General features: G+C 41.7%; 3 protein-coding genes across 3 annotated transcripts in view; 2 read left to right on the top strand and 1 right to left on the bottom strand.

Annotated features, from left to right (window-relative positions):
• Window positions 1-11964, top strand: part of plekhh2 (pleckstrin homology domain containing, family H (with MyTH4 domain) member 2) — a 29544-nt gene extending 17580 nt beyond the window's left edge. The window contains exons 13-29 of the mRNA XM_062400745.1: window positions 270-356; window positions 601-759; window positions 936-1016; window positions 1291-1470; window positions 1635-1743; window positions 2550-2662; window positions 2851-3030; window positions 3629-3726; window positions 4823-5000; window positions 5532-5687; window positions 5796-5893; window positions 6607-6748; window positions 6860-6996; window positions 7896-8025; window positions 8457-8543; window positions 8869-9018; window positions 10401-11964. Of these exons, the coding sequence (XP_062256729.1) occupies window positions 270-356; window positions 601-759; window positions 936-1016; window positions 1291-1470; window positions 1635-1743; window positions 2550-2662; window positions 2851-3030; window positions 3629-3726; window positions 4823-5000; window positions 5532-5687; window positions 5796-5893; window positions 6607-6748; window positions 6860-6996; window positions 7896-8025; window positions 8457-8543; window positions 8869-9018; window positions 10401-10586 (2271 nt within the window). The 3' untranslated portion in view covers window positions 10587-11964. The remainder of the gene's footprint in view (window positions 1-269; window positions 357-600; window positions 760-935; window positions 1017-1290; window positions 1471-1634; window positions 1744-2549; window positions 2663-2850; window positions 3031-3628; window positions 3727-4822; window positions 5001-5531; window positions 5688-5795; window positions 5894-6606; window positions 6749-6859; window positions 6997-7895; window positions 8026-8456; window positions 8544-8868; window positions 9019-10400) is intronic.
• calm2a (calmodulin 2a (phosphorylase kinase, delta)) overlaps window positions 6052-20260 on the top strand; it is a 49271-nt gene continuing 35062 nt past the window's right edge. The window contains exon 1 of the mRNA XM_062400746.1: window positions 6052-6061. The gene's annotated coding sequence lies outside the window, so the exon portion shown is untranslated. The remainder of the gene's footprint in view (window positions 6062-20260) is intronic.
• On the bottom strand, window positions 13534-16392 carry epcam (epithelial cell adhesion molecule). The gene is made up of 9 exons (XM_062401395.1): window positions 16057-16392; window positions 15397-15498; window positions 15013-15274; window positions 14853-14918; window positions 14692-14758; window positions 14488-14586; window positions 14194-14391; window positions 14052-14096; window positions 13534-13935 (listed from the first exon to the last, which is right to left on the bottom strand). Exons 1-9 carry the CDS (start codon window positions 16115-16117, stop codon window positions 13912-13914), a joined length of 924 nt encoding a protein of 307 aa, XP_062257379.1. The 5' UTR covers window positions 16118-16392; the 3' UTR covers window positions 13534-13911.

Here is a 20260-nt window from a genome sequence, read left to right as displayed (position 1 = left end):
ATTTGACCATTCATTACTTTTCTCTTTTTGTTTGTTTTGTAATTATGGACTTTTATTTTGTTGAATATTGTCGGCCTCAAGTTAAGAGCTTAAAATAAATTAAGGCTTAAGAGTATAAATGTATAATTTATAGGCAACTTTACGATATATTCTTGCGCCTTTTCATTCAATGAAATGTCACACCAACCCTCAAATCTTAATCTTATTAGCCATATGTATTCTTGTCTCTTATGAGTTCCATAAAACTTTATCATTATGTTCTCCCACAGAGCGATGTGATCAGGAAGCCTCAGGGTCAGATCGAGGTCAACGCCACCAGCAGCATCGCCCGCGGAGAAGGGAAACAGATTCTCCAGGTATTTATCTCTGCTTATAGATTAAAAACGCATATTCCAGGTGTCCACCATCAATTCACATGTCAACACTAATCAAACAGTCTCAAATTCTATTCTCACACTGAAACACAGAAGCACAATTAACAGGGAATACCTTCCTTTTTTCAAGCATTATACTCCTACATGCATACATATATATTTATATATTTCTACAAACCTGTGCCTGTCTTCACCTCCACCTGTGTTATGTTATTGTTGTGTGTAGGTAGTGACGGGGAAGCGTGTTTACTACCTGAAAGCTGACTCTCCCAACCTACTGGAGGAGTGGCTCAAGGTTCTGCTGAGTGTTCTGAGGGTTAAAGCTGCCAGTCCGCTCTTCACCCAGCCTGATATTCGCCCTGGCATGAAGGGACTGCTCATAAAGGTCCAACTACTCAATTACTCACTCTGTTATCACGCTCATCTCTCTGGAGATGCGCTAGTCGTTTGACCCCAGCCTTTATACATCTTGAATATTTGTAAACCAACATGTAGTATCTATAACTGTATTGTCACTGAAATTACTGCAATTTAAAAAATTTGAATATTGTTATATTGCAGGTGAAGCACGGCTACTCAAAGCGTGTTTGGTGTGCCCTGATTGGCAAAACGCTGTACTACTTCCGGAGCCAAGAAGACAAGGTACAGTTCATCATTAAAACCGGGCTAACTCTATTTTACCGGAGTTTATGAATTCTTTATGTCACTACCCACATTAATAATATATTTTTGGGTGATGCAACTAATTTTGAGTATTGAGTCCTAGTTTCCTGAAATTACGAAACTGATTTTTTTCCCAACTATTTCTGTAATTGGCAGAATAATGGTCAAAAACTGTAAATTAATATATTTATTTTTATTTGGCAGCATAGAAGCTCGTGTTTTTTTGTCTTTATTTGTGTTTGTGTATTTGTAGTTCCCACTGGGTCAGATTAAGCTGTGGGAGGCAAGGGTGGAGGAGGTGGACAGGTCCCGGGATTCAGATGATGACCTGAAGGCATGTGGGCGGGGCCTACAGGGAGCTCGTTTCACCATCTCCATCCACCCACAGGAGCAAGGGCCCACCTACCTGCTAATCGAGTCCCGCCATGAAAAGGTTTACGTCGTCACAGCAGCACTGCCACACCACCAGCTTTTCATTATAATTTTTTTTTTAAGGAGAATCAAAAGGAAAGCTAGGCAGTAGCTTCTCCGTAAAGTCTCATTGTTCTCTCTGTAACTGTGTCCAAACATGTCTTTCCTACCATTGTGCGTCTGTAGGACTCGTGGCTGTACCATCTGTCTGTGGCAGCAGGAACCACGGTGGGTAAAGTTGGCACTGAGTTCGAACAGCTGGTGGGAAAGCTCTTCCAGGTGGACGGAGATCCAAGTGAGTGTTCTCTACAAATTATTTTCCACCTTGTTGTGTCTTTGATTCTTTTTGAGGATTTTGTTTTATTGGGGTTTGTTTGGCCTGTCTTGCATCACCACAATCAGAACGTAAAGTATACAAAATTGTCACATCCTGTATGGATCCTATTGGCAAAATTAAACCGCTATTCAACTAGTCAACTATTAAAAGTCTTGGTTGAGTCATATTCTTTTGGGGGGGGATAAAAAGTGATAGAGGAACTTCCCTTTTCCGCAATAATTAAACCCTGAAAAACAAGATGACTCAGTCATTTCTTATTCAGTCTGTAAGACAGTTTTAGTTTATCAGATTGCCTATCCTGATTCTACTTGACATTCACTTTTAACTCTAAACTAAAGTCTTCTGAATCTGATGAGAATACGACTTGTTAGTTTGAATTTTCTGCCTTGGAAGCACTTTGTAATCCCAATTTTCCAAAACTGATAATAAGGTGGTTTAAATCAGTCTCCTCATAGTTTTGAGGTTGTACATATGTATTCTACAACTTGTCTTTGCAATCAAATCTATTGCTAAATCCCCAGTTTTTTATCATTATGGCCAACAATTACAGAGAAAGGACTTGTAGTTGTCATAGTTTTGAGCTCCAGTGGCAGTCAACTGTTGAGAATTGCTCACCTGGAGTGTTGCGTGTGGATCTGTATTTTAGTATTACATTTACATACATAATGTGTCTTTTTCTCTGTTCATTCTTCCTCTTGTGAACACACTGCTTTTCATTGATCCATGTGACTCAGCACCCGTCTCTCTCTCTGTCTCTCTTTCAGACTCTCAGATCTGGAGACATCCCATGCTGTGTTTCAGTAAAGAGGCTCTGTCCTCTCCTCTCACCACGCTGCCCTCACAGGCTCTGCAGACAGAGGCTGTTAAACTCTTCAAGGTAAACACAGGGACACAAGGATGCACTGTATTGATTGAAGCTTTGGCCAGAAATCTCCTAGCAGGCGAATATATTTTTTATAATTTACAGTTTCATTCAGCTTTAATCTGATACAGTGTTTGCATCATATATCACAAGGGCAGATCATCTCTCCTCCTGCGTCTGTCTCATGCATCATCTCCCCTCAGACTTGTCAGCTGTTCATCAATGTGGCCATCGATGCCCCGGCCATCGACTACCACGTCTCGCTAGCCCAGAGCGCCTTGCAGGTGTGTCTCACCCATCCGGCGCTTCAGAACGAGTTTTTCTGCCAGCTCATCAAGCAGACCCGCAGGAGGCAGCCTCCCGGCCACCCAGGACCCCTGCAGGTTTGTTACTCACCACACGGTGTCAGCAGTCGCTCATGATATGTACCAGTTTTTTGGAGGGGGGGGATGCAAGAATGCAATCATCAGGGACTCACTGAGTAAACTGAATATTTAATTTCTTTGTTTTTATAGCATTTCCATCTATATTATGTGGAAAGCTATAACCTTTACTTCAATACAGCACTTTGGAGAGAGATGTCCCTCTTTTGGTTGCATGAATACAAACTGAACTTTAATACATCAAGATCAAGCCCTTGAAAGTTTTCAGTTTTACACTATTAACTCCGATCCACAATGTCGTCATGTGATTTCCCATATTCAATAAGCTGCTACCACCATTAACATCTTCAGTAACATCACCAGCAGAGGGCAGCAAATGACGTTCAGCATGACCTGTAAGTTCCAAAGTGTGATGATGTCACAGCAAACCACAGGATTTACACAACACAGAATGATTCATAGCATAATACAAGCTCCTTTGTGATACTGTATGAATGAGTGACTCAATAACATGATCAAAACTGATGACAACTGTCGCTCACATGCTTTTCTGTGTCATACATGTGAGGTAACACGGTATTTCTGTGTCATTTCTAAGGGCTGGCAGTTTCTGGCCCTGTGCGTCGGACTGTTTCTGCCTCAGCATCCTTTCCTCTGGCTGCTCCAGGTTCACCTCAAAAGACAAGGAGACTCCAGGTGACACCAAACACCCAGCCAGAACATAAAGTGACATAAAATAACTAATTAAAGACGATGTGAAAGATGGAGCCGGGAAGAAACATGTTGTAATTCAGTTAAAAGAGGTGTAGTGATCTGCTGGAGCCAGTTGTTCTGTTCTAGTTTTTTTTAATGATCCAACTGTCATTCCACAATCCTAAAATAATTTTCACTTTCAATTTTAAAACTCCTTCATATTGGCCCACGGTAGTCTGACTCACCGTGCTTTGATTAAACTGAAATGAAGTTATCAGAGTGAAACTTTTAAAACCGTTAACTTGCTTTACTGGTTTCAGCCTCTACTGTGCTACAGCCCAAAATCTGCCTCTCACAAACATGCAAACTATCCCAACCATCACTTATCACAGACTCTTGCTTTACCTGTATTTGACAATTCAGCTGCTAAGTCCATTACATGCCTCTCACTTCCAAACTGAGGGTGTGAAGCTCGAGAGGCTACACTGAAGAGTTGCATAGGTGATTTGGAGGATATATGTGTAACAATGCTTCATTAAATGAAATGTCTAAAACATCTAGTCCTATGTCATATATTGTATTGAGTTATGTTTAAACAATGTTTAAACCCAGAGAAAACACCAATATTAACACGGTACAGTCATTTTGGTAATTTTTTGTAATGTCAGGTAGATCTTGATCTGCACTGGTGGTGAAGACAACAACTCCCATGATCCCTTGCTGCTTTATGACATCATCAATAACTATGTCCTTAGTTACTGTTTGCATGTTTAAACCCCATAGCTGCAGAAGTTACCTTTTGTTTTTTTAATTAAACTATTTTGTCTCCTGTGACTCCCTGAAAATTATACAATTGCAATATGAAATAGCTGAAGAGTAAAGAGTAAATTAACCATAAATTAACATTTACCTCCAAAGTGACAGATCTGATTCAACATGGCTATTAAGTGAACACAGCAGAAATGCTTACATTTGTTTTCATAAATCTATCGTAATCATTATTTGATTCGACTGCTGAATAAGAAGCTCATAATTGTACATGTCATGATGTAGATGCCACTCATCTACCACTGCATCATTGTCTCCCTGTTGTCCTCAGGACTGAGGTGGGTAAGTATGCCATCTACTGCCAGCGGTCCATGGAGCGGACCCAGCAGAAGGGTGAGAGGCAGGGCCGGCCGTCCCGTATGGAGATCCTCTCCATCCTGCTGAGGAACCCCTACCATCACTCGCTGCCATTCAGCGTCCCTGTTCACTTCCTCAACAACACCTACCAGGTACCGATGATACGTCACACAGGATCACACATTATGATTATAACAGAGTGGAGGAGGAAAAGCTAGCTGGTGTCACTTAAGCAACTCCTCAGTTTGAATATTGCTGATACTTTCTTGAATCATATGTCAAAGTCACACCGAGTTTACACATAGGGTGAACTCAGGTCGTCTGGAACGTTGGGTGATGTGGGACACATTAACTCAGTCTGTTTTTTATTCCTTTTTCGACAAAATCTAGTCAACAGAACTTTTAAGTTAGCAGTAAAGTCTTCAGAAACTTGATATTGACAGTGAAGGTCACCATGAACAAGAGTGAGCTGAAATATCTGTGTCACTTCTCAAGGATTTATTTTGAAGAATATTTAATATGAGCAGTTTATGAAAAAGTAGCCAACCTTGCCTTTAATTTTCTTAGGCCAACTTCCATCTGCCTTCCCCGAGTCAGTTCTTAAAAGTCAAGCTGAAATACAATATAATTGTGTGGATATATTTAATACGTTACATTTATTTATTTAATTCCATTTTCGAAAGGTGGTGAGCTTTGATGCTTCAACCACAGTGGACGAGTTCCAATGTCGCCTCAACCAGGACACTGGCATAAGAAAAACAGGGCTGTCTGGTTTCAGCCTGTACACCGATGATCCGACCGGACGAGAGCTGGAACACTGTCTGCAAGGAGGCATTAAGGTCTGATTTAAAGTCATGTGATCTAAGCATGTTTTGTAGGCAAGATGTGTCGCCTCTGTCCTAACATCGTTCCTCATCACAAACCTGTCTTCCTCATGTCTTCTACAGATTTGCGACATTATCTCAAAATGGGAGCAGGCCTGTAAGGAGCAGCACACCGGCAAGTCTGAAAACACCAGGACTGTACGCCTCACCTACAAGAACAGGTAGACACCAACACAACCGGCCTGAGGCTGAAAATCACAATATGTTTACACAGAGCTATGTTAAGACCAGGCATAGCTCCTTATATTTAACCAGGACACTGCTTTGTAGTGTAACAACATCTCATACATGATAGCAGAGAAGATTACCAACCATGGTTCCGGATTTGTTTCCACACATACTGAGAGCCACACAGGGGAACATAGGCTCAACATGAAGGAAGGAAGAACTGATGTAGTACAGTATTAGAGTGTAACTTCCTGTTTTGTGTGGTTGATGGCCAACATTTTACAGAGACCAACATTTTTTGAAGTCCAGCAATCCATTATCTGTATACCCCTTATTCTTTGAGGGTCTCAGGAGAGCTGGATCCAATCCCAGCTACATTAGACGAGAGGCACACCCTAGACAGATCACATGTCCATCACCGGGCCGACAGTCACAGACAAACAACCACCAACCGTCAGATAATATCAGTGGATTTGATTCACTTTGTAGAGACAGCAGCAGGTCTTTTATTCACCGGCTCATTTATTCTAATACATATCAATGCAATGTAGATATATTTCTACTCCAGTAGATTCCAATGGAACTGCAATACTCAAAAAACCTCTGAGTATAATTATGTTGAATCCTTCCATGGTTTCTTCCCCTCAACTTTCCTTGTGTTTCTGTTTTTCTTTTACCATCTCTATCCTTTTCTCTATGTCCCCAGGCTGTATTTCTCTCCCCAGGTCCGGGGGGAGTCAGAGAGGGAGAGGATGCTGCTGGCCTATCAGACCAACGAAGCCATTGTAGCAGGACACTTTCCTGTCAACAAGGAACTGGCTCTGGAAATGGCTGCCCTGCTGGCCCAGGTCTAGAACTTCACTTGCTTCTTACATGTTTTTTTATCACATATAATAAAGCTGCAGTCAAGTTGATCTTTTTAGACCTTAATTTAAAAGCTAATAGTTTTGTTTGTTCAGGTGGAGTTTGGAGATTTTGAGCGTCCCTTCTCTGCTCCTGGCTCAGCACAGACCAAGTCGAACCAAACCCTGAAACAAGTTCTTGAAAGATTTTACCCAAAACACTACCGCAGAGCCACGTCTGAGGAGCAGCTCAGGTACAATGACACACTGGAAACTTCCTAGGATTCAGTCCAAGCACACTTACAACTTTCATGGGTATATAATGAATGTATTTAATTGGCTATCTATCAATACTAGATGCAACCTATATTATACCTATATCAAAGTCTCAGGTAAATTTGAGTTGGTTTACATCAATATTGAAAGATCTGTGTGGTAGATGTTTCCCTTTCAACGCTTAAGAGTCCAAATTGCAAAGCTTGAAAAGGGTTAAAAGGTCATTGGAATCGTGGACAGCTGGCGGTCATCTCACTGTTGGTCCATGCCATGTTTTCTATAAACAGTCTATGGTTCATGCACATAACAAGCTCACATATGACTCACTCACACTCAGAGAGGTCAGAGATGCTATTTAGGTTGAGGTGGAGTTGATCGTCAGTAGGAAGAGGTGAACATACAAGAGGGTAAACACTAGGCTATAAAACACTTTCAGAGAGACAAAGCCAGAAGTGAGGTTCAATCACATGTGGTCACAAGAGAGCCATTCATTTTAATGCCAGGTGTGAACAGACAAACTTACAGCTGACCTCTTGTGATTGGATGTCCCAGGACGGGTGGTAATGTCAAATCGGAGTGGGGACATCGACTGCAAAGGATTTTCAACACAATATGAATTATGATGGCTTTGATTTACTTTGTGGGCATCTGTCCAATTACTTCTCAACTTTCAATATTAATGTATTGTATAATATATAATGATTGTCAAATACTATAGAAATTAAATCTGAAACTTGAATGTAGATCCCATGGTTTTATTCACTAACTGAAAGTGCTGAGTCTCATAGCCTGGAATCAGTTGGACTGACATCAGCTAAAGGTTTCGATTACAGGAGGTCGCTCCCTGGCAGTTAACCCCTTCGTTTCCCGTTCTCAGGCAGCTGCTGCAGCGTCTCTCCGCTCGCTGGGCCTCGCTCAGAGGTCGAAGTTCACCCGAGTGCGTCAGGATCTACTTGACTGTTGCCAGGAAATGGCCTTTCTTTGGTGCCAAACTATTTGAAGCAGAGGTAAGTGTGTGTCCACACGTGTGTATGTGTGAAATGTAATCTCTTGAAAATGTGTAATCTAAATTAAACTGTTATTTTTATCACCAACTCAGACGACATTACAAACTGTTATTATTGCCTCTTGAATTCAAAACATGATACAGCCTTGAACAAATAGAGATTGAACACAAACTAAATAAACACAAATAAAGGATAATAATTGGAACCTTTGCACAGTGTGGGTGTCTCTGATATTTCATCCACTTATCACTAAAGATAAAGTTGAATTAACACTTTACTGAAACTGTTTTCATAATTTCATGTACTCCTCTCATCCTGACTATCTGCTACTCTAAAGCTTGACCTTCCCAAGGTGGTGATTAATAAAGTCTTATCTTATCTTATCTTATCTGATGACTGATCTCATTTTCTCTGTCCGTCTTTGCTTGTAGTCCACTACTCCCTCTCCAGAGCAGGGTGTGCGTGTTTGGCTTGCCGTGCATGAAGATGGTATCAGTATTCTGGAGCACAACTCTATTGTAAGCATCACGCATTATTCCTTCACTTGAGTCTTCCCCTTCTAGCATTATTGGGAAAAGAGACAATATTTATTTGTCACATGCCAAGTCAGTGATTTATTTAAGAAAGTAATATGCATCTAGTTTCCCCTAAATTTGTGATCTTTGTAAAAGACATTTCTTTTTGGTCTGTTGAGTTTATAAAATGCAGCTTGTTTAATAATGTGAGTAGCTGTTTAAATGCAAGTCACTCAAGCTGAATGTTTTGGTGATCCTAGTACCAGATTAGAACATCTTGCTGCCACTTTTATGTGGTTGTCAAACCTCTTTGCTTCCGTGTCCTCAGAAACCGCTGGTGTCGCACCCCTACAAAAACCTGATGACATTTGGAGGCTGCAAGCAGGACTTCATGCTGGTTATGGGCCAGAGCATCGGTGCCAACAGCAGCAAAGACAAACCCACAGAGAAACATCTGTTTGCTATGGACCCCTCTAAGGTTCGTGAGAATTCCACACCTGGGCTGCGTTCAGCCGGGACGAAATTTGACAAATCTTTGTTCAAACACAAATTTATTGAACATGAAAGCATTGCAACAATGACACATGAGAAGGCGTTCTCGTGCAAGACATTTTAGAGGTTAATGACATGGGTTTAAATACATGTTTAATACTGTCACATTTGTAGAGAACTTACGAATCCATTGGGCCCACCGCCTTTATAATAGGGCTGGGTTTATGAACACATGAGTGCAGATTGGACAACAACTCTGACACGACCACCAAACAAGATAAAACATACATTGAAGCCTTTGCACAGCATTTAGGTCAAGTTTATCACATTACCACAATTCGCTGAAGAGTAAATTACAAACGTACATATGGTAGGAGTCATCTCATGAGAGCCTTGAAATGAGAAACAGACAGTAAGATAGACTTGGCCCAATGATAAACTGTGGCGTGTGACAGATATAACCTCTGCTCAATTATCAAAGAAAAAGTTCTTGTGAGGTTAGATGAAAGTGCTCTCTAATACATGTCTAGCACATGATCACAGAGATGACAGTTATTCAGAACATAGGTAGACACCCCAGTGATATTCTAACTCTAATACAGAAAAGTCTCCTTTTTTACAGCATGAACTCAACGCCTTTCAGAACAAACAACATTCCTGGAGTTCTCTTGTCCAAGAAATGTCTCTGAAAGTGAAGCTTACATCAAATTAAGAACCATACAAACCAGGATATCTTGGCCCAGCCAGAACTTTCCTCTCACTTAAATTTCAGCTTTGTCTCCACTGACTGATGCTGACACACAATATAGTGACATGATTCAAGATTCTGCTGCTGTTCCAAATCCACCAAAATCCCCCTAATTATTCACATTTTAAAAGTTTCCTGGCTGAATATTGGAAAGTCTTTTTAACTGATACAACAGTTTGGCATTACTCTTGAACTCACAGGGTCTGATTCAGGATTCAGTTACGCACCCTTCATTACGCGCCCTGCTCACTTAAGTTACATAGTTAAAGAAAGGACATTCAGGGTGAGCAATGGGAACAGAAGCTGCTTTTCTCTCTCCTCTGAGTCAGAGAACTCATTTTGAAGCTGCTATTTTAAGATTTACAAAGGATACATATTGTATCTTTAACATTTGTGTGATGGTACTGTTATTGTGGTGCCTCGTGACCTCATGACTAACTGCACATCATCTGATCTATTTAGTTCCGTTAACAGTTTGACAGACTGAGGAACTACTGAGTCCCGGGAACTGACCTGGTCCAACCAGAGAAACTCGGAAACCAACCATAATAAAGATATATTTATTTCACCCATAAGTGGAAACAAACACTCATGTGCTTTTTGTGTTGCTTGGTCAACAGATCAGAGAAATCACCCTCCTCATCTCCAGTTACATCAACAGTGCTCACCAGCTGAAGACCGCTGCCCACCACCTCTCTGCCCCAGCTCTCATGGTGGCCCAGCCCATCAGCCTGAAGTGCAAAGAGCTGAGGAGACAATCTCCACCAGCGCTGGGACGTCCCAGCAAGGCCCCTACGCTGCTCTGATCTCCCTGAGACCCAATCAGTGTCCTTTTACCTTGTTTAAACTTTGAAAAGGAAGGACAAATTTGTCAGCAGGACTAATTCCAGTGTCCTTCTCGTCTGTATATTTGTCTCACTGGGACAAATTAATTTCTGGTTTAATGCTATCTCCTTAAACCACGAGTGCTCCATCCAGATGAAGCTAAAACTGGCCTCCTTTCTCTGTTTGGTATAATTTGATATCAGACACCGGCTCAGGTTGCAGCACTTCACTGATATCCTCACACAGGATTATTGTGCGTCCACGTCCTCCAGTTTTAAGCTGTAACCTTCAGAAAGGTTATTCTGTTTCTCACAGATCAAATTATCAGATGTGGGCTTAAACTGGAGCTTTGAGCTTCAAACTAAGATACAAGGGTGTTTAGGAACAAATAAGAAGCTTTGCTTTGCATTCCCCAGGGACATTTCCTTATTTTGTCTCCCTGATGAGGGTGTTGCTTTCATGTTCCGTCTCCAAAGAGAGAAGTCAACAGCATTTATTGACAGACTGACGTCGCTTCTGATACGTCTCATTAATCTGAGCTGTCTGGTACTTTTCCTTTGGTAAAGACTCTGTTTGATGTTATCATTTGCATTCCCGACTTTAAAAGTGTCACACAATCGTCATAGAAGAGGTGAAGATGAGGGTTGTTTTTGTATTTTTTGTCTAGGGCACGGTAACTCTGCCAGGGATTAAAAGTCTTACAGTGTTGTGGTATACTGAAGCAAACTGAACAATATGATGAAAGATGAGGCAATAACAGGTAACCAGCTGCAGCACAGACAAACTGCCATGAAATTGAAAGAGCTCTGTGTATCGGCTGTGAGGCAACATGTGTGCTAGTTGAGAATGACTGGACGTTGTGGGAGACCAGTGTGAACCCTGTGTGTTCTTAGTTACTGAATAGCCAGGAGAGCTGTGAAACTTTAATCCTTCACTCAGAGTCAGCACAACGCTTCCACGTGATTACGGCATGAAGAGAACTAATGTCTGCGTTTTTGTACAATGGCTTTGAGGAAGATGGCTAGAGGATGTGACAAACTCTTGAGAGAATAAGTGGATGAAAAATGTATGGTGGTTTAAAAAAGAACAGGGATGTTTACCTGGCGGGATTGTGAAGGTGTTATCATGAAGCAACAGGATCAGATATAGTGACCCATTCACTTAAACTGGAAAAACAGGATTTCTTTTCTGAGGTTAAAAAAATGATTCCCCTCAGCCAGTGTTGTCTCACACCTTAATATACGGCGAGATTTGTCAGGTGTTATATTTATTTGTCATATGAAGTACATTGTATTTAAATCATCCTTGGAATAAGTCTCATAATTATTGTACAATGTAATGTTGGAATAAACTGAACTGGAGCAGACAAGGTGACGTTTTTTTCCAGACACCTGCTCTTGTTTTACTCATTTACATGATACACCGTGCCCTCTGGATAAACAGAAACCATAGAATGCTCAGACACTCAATTCTTCCAACTTATCACTTCCTCTAAGGCCCAGTCCGACAGAGGCTGCCCTGCCGCATCCTCATTGGTGGAGCGTTACTGACATGCTGATACCTGCTGCAGGTGCCCGACTGCAACTGACACACCCTCATTCCTGTCGTCTTTCACAGAGGACAGAGAGAGAGAGAGATAGAGCTGGGTGGGGGGAGGGAGGATATATGATACCTAACCTGCCTGAACTAGTTAGACATACTTTTGTCCTGGTGTCGCCATGGAGACGACGTGGGGAGGGATCAATTCGGGAGGGGCGAAATGGAACTAGGAAACAGGTGCCTGTAACAAAAGGAATGATTAAACCTCAAAAAGAGGAAGTCATACTAGTGATTTGTATGTAAAAAACAGGTCAACAGGAAGTAGATAGGATTCATTGTGGAACGGTTTTATTGTCGTTGTTACTTTTGGGCTACTGCATCTTTGAGTACTTCGCTGTGACAACACAAGGTTAAACAGGGACTCCCTCCTGAGCTGCTGCCTTCAGGTAGAGAGCGTAAACACCGACCACTGTGAGCATGTTGTGACAGGACACACAAAGAATTTCCCTTCAGCAGTTTCAACTGAGCTTCTTCACAGTGCAACAAAACACCACAAACTTCCCACCTCGCACTCTTGTCGCTTTGTTCAATCAAGACAATTTCTGCCGGACTTCTGACTTCTCGGCCGACTTGTGGATAAAGGGCTCGTGCAGTGAGGCTTTGAACTCAAGCTTCTCTCGGTATTTGTTATGTACATATCGTGCCTGTTTTGAATGAGTGAGGCGGAACCTGACTGACAGGTTGGACACAAACAGTTTCGGAGCTACAGGTAGAAATGACTAAGCAGCCTACGCTGAAGTCAGGTCATAAAAATGCCACAGAACTCAAAGAGTCTCTGCTCGAAAGAGTGTTACGCTGTAAGTGCCAAGATCCATCATTGAATTCATCCTGATCTGCAGGTGTATTCTCTTCCTATAATCATAAGTCAAGCTATTAAGTTCCCCTCAAAGAAGAAACATTTCAAACCAGGACAGTGATGGATACAAAAAAAAGAAAAGCCTTCCGCACCCATTTCAAACCAGAGTACAAAACCCCCAATCAGAGCTGCTCCGAGTAAACAAAAGGCTTAGTGCAATTCACCTTTGTCAAAGCAGCCATCTTATACGTCTGAGAGGAGGAGAGGTTTGAGGGAAACTTCTGTGTACTGTAATCATTTAAGCACACCAAGTGTTTAATGGCGACTTTATGTATCAGGTTTAAGTATCAGGGAGGAATTTCACAGGTTAGTGATTCTGATGTTACGGCTAAAAGCTCAACATGCTAATAAGAGCCTGCAGCAGCTTCCTGCAGCCTGTTCCCTTCCCCCATACACTCCCACTGCATTTAAAAAAAAGGCACAAAGTCCACTGACACACCTGTGTCATGAAAAGAAGCCTGCACGAAATCAAGTGTCTTTAAAACATATTTTATTAAAAACAATCCATCAAACACACATTAGTAAGAAAGAATCTGTACAATCTATGATATGGAAATTAAACCGATCAACACGTTCTAACATTAAAATGTGGCATGTGCCAAGCGTATTTTTAAAAAGAACAGGTATTTATGGCATGTAGATTGGATGACAAGTTCAACATTTTACACAATTTATAAATAAATGGCGATACCGGTATTGCCAACGACGACATTGACAAACAGCAAGTTGATCCATCTGCATTCCTCAAGTAAAAATGGTGAAAAGGGCACAATCCCACTGCAAAGGACGTCCATCCAAAAAGCTGATGTACAAAGCGGACTCTTCAAAAGTCTGCCGCTGCCATGAAGAGATTACATGGGGTCCATCTCTCTTTGCTGCAAGGAGGGAGCAGAGGATAAAAGGGACATTAAACTGCAGTTCTGTGGCGCAACAAGGGACTTTTACACGAATTAACATGCAACATTATGAAGTTCCAGGACATTCATCTCACCTGAGTCTTGTTGTACTGCTGGCTCTGGCGCCTTCTGACAAAGAACTGCAAAGAAAAAGAAAAATCAGGATACATTGTCCAACAGTCTGCTGTATCGACACCGTGCTTCAAAACTGAAGAGACAAAAGAAAAGTTCACTCACCAGGATCAGCAGGCCGGCAACCACAGCCAGCACCACCACCACGATGACGGCAATGATCCCGCCCGACAGGTGCTTCATGGTGAAGGTCGGGGCCTCCTCGTCCACGTAGTACACCAGAATGTTCTCCATCTCCAGTTTCTGGCCATCCACGACGGGCTCAAACTTCTCCTGGCTCTTGAACAGTGGCAGCACTTTCACCTGCAGGAGGAGAGAAGAAGCAACAGTGTGAGTTTTAACAGTTAAAACCTTGTGAGGAATTGCAAAATACACACTCAGTGTAAAGCTTCGACATACGTCTTTCTCCATGTAATAGGCCATCTGGGCCAGGTCAGGCTGGGCAACCCCCTTCTCCTTCTTCACATCCACCACAATCAAGCGGGCGTCAGCGTCATACTACATGACAGAAAGGATTGTTAGTGTTGATCCTGTGATGCTCTCCTGAACGAAAGTCACTGTATAGAAATGTGAGGCAGTAAACCTCCTGGAAATATCACTCACCTGGATTTCGTCCACCAGCGTCTTGTCGAAGTTCTTGTAACGCATGTTAATGGCGTCCGCAATGGCACTGTATCGAAAAAAACAAGGTTACAATGAGAAAAGACTTTAGTTGTACGTTTGTATTTCAATGGGGGGGGGGGGGGGCTGTCAAATACACTTACGCCTTCAACTTGACAGCATCAACTGGTTTTGGGACATCCTTGTGAGTCAGCTGAAGACGAACCCAGCTGAGAGGAGATAAAACAATTCAGTGTTGAACATTTAAACATTTCATTCCAACACGTGATCCACACCGACGAGGAGGAGGAGGAGGTTACTCACTAGGTCTCCACCAGCTTTTCACACTTGAGGTTCTTGTCTCCCTTGTCAGTTCGCCGCACGCCAGCGCTGTTGACGCACCAGCACTCCTCGGTGTTGTTGCACTGCCTGGCCTTGAATTTGCCGTCGTTCTCGCAATCCGGGTCGTAGATGCCGTCGTTGTCCACGAAGGCGGTCTCGACTGGCTTTCCTCCCAGCGTACGCGTGTCCAGGCCCTTACTGGCACGGTAACTCTCGGCCTTCATCAGGAAACACTTAGGGATCACTAAAAAAAAAAATTGAGGGGGGGAGGGGGGACGCATGAGAAGGTATCACCAACAACAACAAAAACAATAAAGAGTGGTGCTGTGTGAGGCAAAGCATGCCTTTGACCTCATTAATACTTACATGAAGTGCATTCCAGTGTCTGCTTTTCGCCTGCGCCGACCAAGACGTAACACTTACACGGAGTTCCATCGCAGGTGGCCCACTTCATAGTTTCACATGTACCTGAGCACAAAGAACCGGGGTTAAAATTCACACCTACACACAATCAACACAAAACAAACATCATGTCGGCCTCAAGGAAGCTTCAGTTACTTTATCCGGTGATTTGAATTAACGACACAATATGTCACATAAATGGACAAAGGGCCTCTGGGAGGTTTTGTCAAAAGTATTAAAGAAGGGAACTGATGCAGCTTGTATAGTGCTGTGGTGTACACAGGCCTATAAACACCAGTGCAGCAGGTAGACAAGCAGGTTTACTGAGCACCTGGGCGTTGGTTTCCACACACACACACACTTCCTCAAAGAGCGGGCAGATCCTCCCCACCCCCACTCAACGATACCAACTGCGTCCCTCAGATAAACCGACTGGAATCCCACTTTCATCCATTTAAACTCGACCATTAAGTCACTTCCCACCACGGACTGGCACGCCGGGGTCAGCGAGGAAATGAAATGTTAACTGAGATTTTAAAATGTCACCTAATTATTCCCGCCTGTAACACAACCTGCTGTAGCCCCGCACTGTTTTTTTCAAGTGTAATTGATCAAACTACTCACAGCTCTGGGCAGAGGCGCCCGCCGCCATGGCCGCCAGCACCAGCACGATCCACATCTTCATGATGGACTTTTCAAAAGCAACGCAAACCTTCTCAGCAAAGTGTTGAACAAGTGTCCCTGTGTGCTCCTCCTTGTCGGTCCGCCGTCCACTGAGTACTGAACCTCACACACACGGGGCTTCCTGTGTCTGAGCCGCAGGTGTGTCCCCGTCCAACCTGTTTGGACAGAAACTCGAGCACGAGCGCGCACGCACACGGGAGAAGAGCTGAGCAGCAGGGGGACGTTGGGTTAATGCGCGTCTCCGTCTAGTTCCGGGTGTTTTGATAGAACTGATGCAGACCGTGAAGGTGAGGTCACTTTATATCCCCTGTACCTGCACACGCATGACGTCAGGAGGGGGCGGAGATTCAGGCGCACCTATTCCCCGGTGTGACCGTATTTGGTCGCGCCCCCCTCCCTCTCATGGTTTTGTTTTTCTTTCTGCTAGATTTCCGAGAAACTCGAAGATGCATTCTATGAATTGATTCATGACTAAAACTGGTTAATATTAGGGTTCTTTAGTTTCTCCAGCAAATCAAATCTCAAAACCATGACACAGAGTTTGGTAAAAACGAGCTGCTGTAGTCAATGAATGTTCACCAAATTCCAAAGACTACTTTGGCAAACAGTTAACAGTCTAAACTTATTTATTAATGATTTAAGGCCAATTCAGTAGCAGTTGCTTTTGTCTGTCCTTCCTTCATTCTTCCTCCGGGAAATTATCTGGAAAACACTCTGTTAATCAATGTATTTCTATTGTGACTGATCTCTATACTTTAGTGTGAGTTAAAAAGGTGAAAAAGATTTAGCTTATCTTCCAACTGATCTTTAAATTCAATAAATCACTTATACATTTCTGCAAGATTTTAATCATCGTGTGGATGTGCATGTGTAAACGCTGCCATTTATTATATTGTTCTATTTCCATACACATGTTTTTTTTGACACAATCTCTCAAACTTTGTGTTACATTCAAACCACTTTGTCCAAAACTGTGTCCTTGTTCATATTTCAGTTCAAATATCCCAATGTGTTGATTAGAAACACAGAAACTAAGTCTGAACATGTTTGTTGTTTACTATAAACTGAGGAGCATTGTGTTATGATGACATCATGTGTCCGAGCAGGTATCTAACACGACTGAAACCAGAGGTTGAGAAAACATCTCTCAGGTGTGTCACGTTCAACTGGATGAGTCACAGCCTCAGGTCTCAGCGAGATTATGTGTTTGTGAAATATTCTCACCAGCAGTGATGTGGATTCTGTAGTCTGATTCATTGGACAAAGTAAGTCAATAATGAAACTTGTAAAATACAGAAAATGGAAGAGGTGACATTCAGCAGAAGGGACCCGATGAAAAAACTGAATTTGTTTTTAAATTTGCTGTTTTGCTAAATGTCAGAGTAATTTAAAAAATGTGGACCAAAATACCAACACAAAGGATTTTATGATAAGCATGCATCTAAGCATGTGACTAAATGAAGGTAACATACTTGAAATGTTTTCTTGGAGCATCTGTTCTGAAAATCCCAACAATTTACATTGAAACTTGAATATTTTTCCTACATTCTAAGTTAATTGAGTCTAATTTTTCTCAAATACATTTTTTTTTGTCTTATAGATGAAAAATGTCGGCACACATATCTCCAACATCATATGCAAACTGCGATAATAACATTTGCAGTTCCCTGAAATAATTAAGATCTTCCTCATTTGACCTTTTTAAATCACATTTACACATTGTGTTATTTGGATTCTGATGTAAGAGGTGAAAATCTACTACATGATTCAAAGCGTGTGTAGGATTTTGTATTTTCAGCCAAGGAGAAATGAACAGATTCATTTTTCTTTATTCAGTTTATTTGATTCACAAGCAAAAATATCATTTTCACCTACGTCACTTCATGAATCTGCAATAAATGGCCAAGTCACAAATCTCAAGTAAGAAAAATAATGAATCATGCAGTAATCACAGTCACAAGTCACTTAAATCATCTGCGGTAAAATATTAAGGTAATCAGCCACCTTCATGACGTGATTATTAGTTACCTGAGTCCATTACTGTCGGATCAGAGTTTCTATAAAAAATGGTGTAGATGGTTGCGGGTGGGGTTGTTGTGAAGAATTGTCATGGTTTATTTAGACATGTTCATACATACTTCTTGATTTTTGTATTTCTCTGACAAATCAAACCTCAAAACCAGAAATTATCCAATTAGGATAAGCTGCTATTCTGTCAGGCTGAGAATAAATGTTCATCATACTCTTAAGACGTAAGCAGACAGGTTCCATAATGACACCTTTTCTCTAGTACGATTATTAGAGGATCTCATGAAAGAGTGTGAAATTTATATTCATGTGCCTATGAGGACAGATCCGTCGTATAAATGTAGAATCACGTCTGGGTGCCTCCTACCATCTTGTATTACTGCAGGGGCACTTGTGTTGAGAAGTGGTGAGGGACACGTTTGGCTGAAGGAACAGTGGAATGGAGGACCCGATCGCAGGCTGGTGTAATGAATCAACTTGAATTGAGAGATGAGGCCCAGGCTCAAACAGAAAGACAGGCAGACACACAGGTGAGAGCAGACAACAGATACCTACAGACAGGAAGAAGTTACAGGAGTCATAACCATGCAGAGCACAAAGAGAGACACACAGAGACAGGAGATGATGTGGCAGCTGACTGGTGAAACAGGGCTGCAACAAATGCCAGGAAGAAGATGAGCGAAATGAGGAACAGGTTAGCAGGTGCATCCGGACCATCTAGTGGACAGGTGGAGTATGATAGGAGGTTGGTAAACAGGGCAGAGACAGAAACCATGACATTGGCTGTTGCTGAATTGTCTCTTTTCTTCAGCAAATAAAACGTTGGATCCAATCACTTGGTCAATCACATTGATTATGCCATGATTATGTTTCCTCATGTATGTCTAGTATCAAAGTTACTTTGTTTCTTGAGTCCTTCATATCTTTCTTTGGTCAAGGAAAAGGGCCAGGAAAGGACACAGGATTTGTACTTTACACTGTGTTACAACTTTTAAAAGCTTAACAACAGAGAATTTATCAAAGAGAACATTTCAGAATTGTAGAAGGAATTTCTGTCTTCTTTTTTTGAAGGTGCTAGTTAAATTTCACTGACGTGAATATAGACTGAATAAAAAAGTATTCCTTGTAATGAGCCAGAATGGCTTCCATATTTTTGTGATGTCACAAGTAGTCACTGACCTCAGTCATGGCCCAAGCATAGCTCACCTGGAGCCACTGTGTGTTTGTTTCAACTTTATTATTGACAACACTCCAAGTGGTCTAGCAAGGAATACAACTCAACTTATTGAGGAAACATTGCACAATCGTTATATATCAGGAAGGAAGCCAGTTGTTACTTCAGAAGAGATTTGAAGGGGAATGTTCTTCTGCTCCCACTCAAGTAAATATTATGTAATAGGCCTATTTCACTAATGTGACAATATTGCTTTAATTGTTCAATCAGATACACCCTGTAGCTGTCACTGCTAATCCCACTTTTAACCTGAGGGAGGACGTAGGAGGACAAACTGATTCTTCTGCTCAGACAAAGAGAAGCCTAACTGGGAAATAGAAACATGCAAAACCAACAATGTTTGCTGCTTTCATGGTTAGCACCTCCCTGAAAACAAAGCAGAACAAAACTGCGCTCATTACAGCCACAGACTGATCAGCAATATAAACAGATCATAATACTTATGACCTATTATCAAGTCTAAAAAAGGTCAACAGTTACACATGCCCAAGTGATCACATACGTAAATCTTAAATGAAAAGAGTTTTCCCACTCTTCCCAATAGTGGACGGAGATCATAAACTTATTCATGGCCGCCTTATCTGTGCAGTAGCTGCTGCCAGTTTATTACTGAATGTCATAAACTGCATTGCACTTTGTGGCAGGTCCACGATGAGACTGCTTGAAAAGCTACAAGGAACAGATCAAATCTAAAGTTAGATCATAAAATATTCCCTCAAATAACAGCAGAACTAGATCACATATTTAGCATGACTGAGTTTTAGGGCCATATTGAAAAGAAATCTGAAAAAAGAATTATGTCATAATTTTATAAGATTAAAGGTTGTATTTTAAGGACAAAGATATCCTAATTTTACAAGAGAAAGACAAGTATTTGTTATG

The sequence above is a fragment of the Platichthys flesus genome, chromosome 12, assembly GCF_949316205.1.
Source record: "Platichthys flesus chromosome 12, fPlaFle2.1, whole genome shotgun sequence".
NCBI classification, from domain to species: domain Eukaryota; kingdom Metazoa; phylum Chordata; class Actinopteri; order Pleuronectiformes; family Pleuronectidae; genus Platichthys; species Platichthys flesus.
The sequence above is the reverse complement of the archived record's forward strand: the minus strand, read 5'-3'. Positions and strand labels throughout refer to the sequence as shown.